The sequence below is a fragment of the Palaemon carinicauda genome, chromosome 36 (genome assembly GCF_036898095.1).
Source record: "Palaemon carinicauda isolate YSFRI2023 chromosome 36, ASM3689809v2, whole genome shotgun sequence".
NCBI lineage: Eukaryota > Metazoa > Arthropoda > Malacostraca > Decapoda > Palaemonidae > Palaemon > Palaemon carinicauda.
Window position 1 is genome coordinate 40,210,483 of NC_090760.1, and position 5,868 is coordinate 40,216,350.

At 35.0% G+C, this 5,868-nt stretch overlaps 1 protein-coding gene across 1 annotated transcript in view; it reads right to left on the reverse strand.

Annotated features, from left to right (window-relative positions):
- Nucleotides 1–2,968, reverse strand: part of LOC137628418 (cuticle protein AM/CP1114-like) — a 3,898-nt gene extending 930 nt beyond the window's left edge. The window contains exons 1-2 of the mRNA XM_068359573.1: nt 2,829–2,968; nt 947–1,167 (exon numbers count right to left, since the gene is read on the reverse strand). Of these exons, the coding sequence (XP_068215674.1) occupies nt 947–1,167; nt 2,829–2,837 (230 nt within the window). The 5' untranslated portion in view covers nt 2,838–2,968. The remainder of the gene's footprint in view (nt 1–946; nt 1,168–2,828) is intronic.
- Nucleotides 2,969–5,868: the final 2,900 nt, after the last annotated feature.

Sequence of the window (5,868 nt, forward strand, 5' to 3'; positions counted from 1 at the left end):
AAAATCCCAGGGGCTCCAACAAGGAAAAAATATCCCAGTGAGGAAAGGAAACAAGGAAATAAACTACAAGCGAAGTAATGAACAATTAAAATAACGAATTATAGGGAAAAGTTAGAATGAAAGGTTAAAAGGATGGCTCTAAAAAGTAAAAATAGCCCAGTGAAGAAAGGGAATAAAGAAACAAGGAAATAAATAAACAAAAAGAGAATTAATGAACTAATAAAATAATGAGTTAAGAGGAAAAAAATCATAATAAAAGGTTCAATTTTAAAAGAGCATATAAGACCTGTTTTTTACCAAAGCTGGGACCAGGTAGAATCTGGTAATATAGTGATATATTACAGGTAGAACAATATTGATTTTTTTCACAAAATTTGAAAATATAATTAGATATGTGTGAGAATTATTACTAACATCAAAATCCAAGTTACTTAAACAAGTATAGTTCTGAGCAAATAATTATAAGCATTTTAATTAAATCCTTTCATAATAGATTAGCTAGAAAGCTTACTAACTGTGGATCATAAGAATAAGAAGTGAAGAAGAGGATGGGCATTAGACCTATGGCATATATATGTATGTATGTATATATATATAATATATATATACATATATATATATATTTATATATATATATATATTTATATATATATATATATATATATCTGTGTGTATGATGAGATTTAGACGCACACACACAGATATATATATATATATATATGTGTGTGTGTGTGTATGTATGTGCGTATATGTATGTGAATAGAATTAGACATATATATGTATATATATATATATATATATGTGTGTGTGTGTGTGTGTATGTGTGTGTGCGTGTGCTTGTATGGAAGCAGGTACAGTATATGCGTGTCTCTGTAAGGAAAACCAAACAGAAGAAAATAAAATAAAATAAAATGAAATTCCAACATCTGGATTCCAGTTATCTCACCGGAAAGATCCCTGGACGTTGGTCTGTCCCTGTGAGCCTGGACTTCCAGCCTCGGACTGGATGATGCCGTTTTCGGTCTCCAAGTCGAAGGAGTAGGCACCGTCCTGGGGCTGGAAGCGATCGTCTCTGATGATGGCGATAGGGCGTGGCGTCGGCTGTTGGGGGGCTCCGGAGACGCAGGTGGCGAAGAGGGCGGCGAAGGCCAAGGAGGATGCGAAGATCTGGAAAGGAGAGATCGAAGGTTTAAAGGGCGCGCATAAATGGCAGAGGAAAGGGACAGTGACATTGCTCTATCGAGGAGGACAATGCCCTAGGGATCGAAAAGGTTTATTATTATTATTATTATTATTATTATTATTATTATTATTATTATTATTATTATACTAGCTATGCTACAACCCATCTTGAAAAAGCAGATGCTATAAGCCCAAGGGCTCCAATAGGGAAAATATCTTAGTGATGAAGGGAAATAAAGAAATAAATAACCTTCAAGAAAGGTAATGAACAACTAAAGTAATATATTCTAAGAATGGCTACAACATATATAAACTATTATGATAAATCGGTGTTGACTGGAGCCTTAAATGTGTTTTTAATGATAACTATTTTTTTTCACATTCATTGTTTAAATCGAAGGTTCTCAACCGCCGCCCCCCACCCCCCCCCCCTCCCCGACCACAAGGGGTCCGTGGCTATACCTCCTCATCTTTATCCTCTCCACATATGCCTATTGAAGCAAAGGGCCTCGGTTAGACTTCACCAGTCATCTCTATCATGAGCTTTTAAATCAATACTTCACGCTTCATAGTCCTCAGACATGTAGGCCTGGGTCATCCAACTCTTCTAGTGCCTTGCGGAGCCCAGTTGAAAGTTTGCTGAACTAATCTCTCTTGGGGAGTGCGAAGAGCATGCCCAAACTATCTCCCTCTACCCCTCATCATGATCTCATCCACATATGGCACTCGAGTAATCTCTCTTATAGTTTAATATCTAATGTGCAGTATCATTATTTTTATTAATATAAATTTTGTAATTTAATGCTACAATACAAATACTTGAATGAGAATAGATGGTCTAAGTGACTAAAAATTATCTTTCTGTTCCCTCTAAAAGTACTAAAAGGACCTTCAAGATATCTAATTAGTTAATGGCTCTAAAATTCCTTTTATTTTAAACTTACAAATATTTTCAAATTATTCCAAATAATGAGAAAATAATTATATCTGCGCAAGTTTAACGTTATCGTCCTATTCTGGATATACTAGATATAGTTTATATATGAAAGATTTGTTCTAATGTTATTATTGTTCTTAAACTTCTCGTGTAGTTTTTCCTTATTTCCTTTCTTACTGGGCTATTTTCTTTGTGGAGCCCTTGGGCTTATAGCATCCCGCTTTATCAACTAGGATTGTAGCTTAGCAAGTAAGTAAGTAAATTCTGATGTTATTATTGTTCTTAAACTTCTCGTGCAGTTTTTCTTTATTTCCCTTTCCTTACTGGGCTATTTTCCCTGTTGGAGCCCTTGGGCTTATAGCATCCCGCTTTTCCAACTAGGGTTGTAGTTTAGCAAGTAATAATAATAATAATAATAATAATGATAAATGAACTACATAGTATCTAATAAGTTAATATCTAAAAATTCACTTTTTACTATGAACTTCTACATATTGTTTTCAAATTATTCTAAACAATGATAAAAAAAATAATTCAACCTGCACTAATTGAATATTAGCATTCTACGCAGGGTATATTAGACATGTAAAAATCACTCTATTTACACAAGTGTAATATTTACTCTTAATACGTGATATAAACAGAGTCCAAATTGATTTTTGCCTAACATCACCAACTTGGATGTCACTTATTCTTTCCTAATACTCACAGCCTTCATGATGGTTGTTGCTCTTAGACGAAGGAGAAGAGGGACTTGAATGATGGCATCTCTTGAAAGTTGCTTCTTTTATACTCATAAGAGACTCTGGGCTGAGAAAAGGGAACGTCTGGATAAAATAACCTCTTTTGACCTCTCCGCCCTGATCATTGTCCCTTCTCCGGTACCTCCTCCTACCTCTCTCCCTCCCTCCCCTCTCCCTCTGACACCACTACGAGGAAAAGCTAATTCAGTTCTCGATCAGGTGCGAGGTTCTAAAAGCACACACCGTCTCTTCGACAAGCGAAGCATGTCTTCTGATTGGTTGCGATTTCTAATGCACCTTGGCCTCTCATTGGCCTAGAGAGATCTGGATGCATACACGTCTCTCTCTCTCTCTCTCTCTCTCTCTCTCTCTCTCCTCTATTGATTTATTTCTTGGAATAGAGAACATTGTGCGAAATCTATACGAAAGTTGTTAGAATTATTCTTAGACTGCAGTCCTCTTTCTCTCTCTCTCTCTCTCTCTCTCTCTCTCTCTCTCTCTCTCTCTCTCTCTTCTGTTGATTCATTTCTTGGAAGAGAGAACATTGTGCGAAATCTATACGAAAGTTGTTAGAATTATTCTTAGACTGCAGTCCTCTCTCTCTCTCTCTCTCTCTCTCTCTCTCTCTCTCTCTCTCCTTCTATTGATTTATTTCTTGGAATAGAGAACATTGTGCGAAATCTATACGAAAGTTGTTAGAATTATTCTTAGACTGCAGTCCTCTCTCTCTCTCTCTCTCTCTCTTCTCTCTCTCTCTCTCTCTTCTGTTGATTTATTTCTTGGAATAGAGAACATTGTGCGAAATCTATACGAAAGTTGTTAGAATTATTCTTAGACTGCAGTCCTCTCTCTCTCTCTCTCTCTCTCTCTCTCTCTCTATCTCTCTCTCTCTCTCTCTCTCTATCTCTCTCTCTCTCTCTCTCTCTCTCTCTCTCCTCTATTGATTTATTTCTTGGAATAGAGAACATTGTGCGAAATCTATACGAAAGTTGTTAGAATTATTCTTAGACTGCAGTCCTCTCTCTCTCTCTCTCTCTCTCTCTCTCTCTCTCTCTCTCTCTCTCTCTCCTCTATTGATTTTATTTCTTGGAATAGAGAACATTGTGCGAAATCTATACGAAAGTTGTTAGAATTATTCTTAGACTGCAGTCCTCTCTCTCTCTCTCTCTCTCTCTCTCTCTCTCTCTCTCAACAAGTTGCACTTTTAAAAAGGGGGCCACAAGTAACCAGTAGAGATTTTATGTCTCCTTCAAGATCTTGCTTCTCTCGATTGCATTGACCTCCAGCAACCTCAATAGGACCATAAAGAAGGAAAGGAGAGAATGATGGAAGTTAATGTTCGAAAGTCTGCCTAGATGGAAATTTCTCTCTCTGCTACATAATTCACAGCAGGCGAAATCCGCGTTCCTTCTTCCGTGGGAAGGGAAAATTAACAACGAGTTTTCTTGGGGTATGTGTTGTAAGAAATTATAGTTTTTAGTCGATATTTGTTGTGGAATATGTTCTATTTTTGTACTTATTAATCTAAATTTAAAAGAAAAAAAGCTTTTATGGAATATTTGTGAATAAATGTCCATTTTTATTATGCACATTAGCCAACATTTAAAAAAAAAAATGGAGAGTTTTGTGTATACTAGTAGTGAAATATTTTGAGCACATAAGCCAAAATGTACATCTAAAATATATGCAGAGGCCGATGGGAAGGGCTACTAAAAGCCTTTATCTTGCCCTTGCCTGAATGAATATACGAACACAAATTAGGTAAAAAACTGGGAAATTATAGTTTTATTAAATATTTGTAGTGGAATATGTTCTATTTTTATGCACATTAGTCTAAATTTAAAAGAAAACTGCTGTAATGGAATATATGTGAGAAATGTTGTCTATTTTCTTATGCAAATAATTAGACAAAATTTTAAACAAGGACAGTTTTAGTTTATACTAATATTTTAAGCACATTAGTCAAAATGTATGTCTAAAAATCTATGCAGTGGCCGATGGGAAGGGCTACTAAAATCGTTTATCTTGCCCTAACCCGAATGAATGTGGGAACACAAAAGGAGTGAAAGAAGTTGGGACCTTACTTCTCAGTTAGGTTTCTTCTTCTTCTTCTTCTTCTTCTTATTTTATGGCTCAGTAGATCTGTGAGTTTTCATGGAACATCTATTATAAAAAAAAAAAAGTTATTAGTGAATATTTGTGGTGAATTAACTTTACATTTATATACATTAGAAATAATTTATGCATATATTCAAATTTATGCAGAGATCGACGGGAACTGGATACTAGAAGCATTTTTCTTACCCTGACCAGAAGGCATTAGAAAAAATTATTGAGACGTTTCTTCCTCATTTAGGCTTCTTTAGGTTTGTTGTTGTTGTTGGTGGTGGTGTTGTTGTTGTTGTTGTTGTTCTTCTTCTTCTTCTTCTTCTTCTTCTTCTTCTTCTTCTTCTTGTATCTGACTCAGTGGATCTACGAGTCGATATATTATTCTAAAAACTGACAACTAGACCAATGGTAAACGATTCTACGAACTAAAATTACCATTATCATGTATAGAATCCTAGAGAGAGAGAGAGAGAGAGAGAGAGAGAGAGAGAGAGAGAGAGAAAAGAGGTTATTCTCATACATATATGCTTGTATGTAAATCAAGCTCTACCAAAAAAAGAAATATTGAAAGTATGATTCCCTTTCTCCTCTTGAATATGAAAATGCAATATTTTATGGACGTCATGCTTCAATTCACTTAAATATCGTATATTTCTTTACGTGACGTCGATATTAGCATAAACTGATAAGGATAAAGGTATCATTTCTGTTTCTTTCTCTCGCGAAATATGTATGTGAATAACATTTGAATATATCTATCGATATATACATATATATATATCTGTATATATAGAGATATATATATATATATATATATATACATATATATATTATATATATAACGGATTTTGAGCGAAGCGAAAATCTATTTTTGGGTGAGGTAGCCATGTCGTCCTG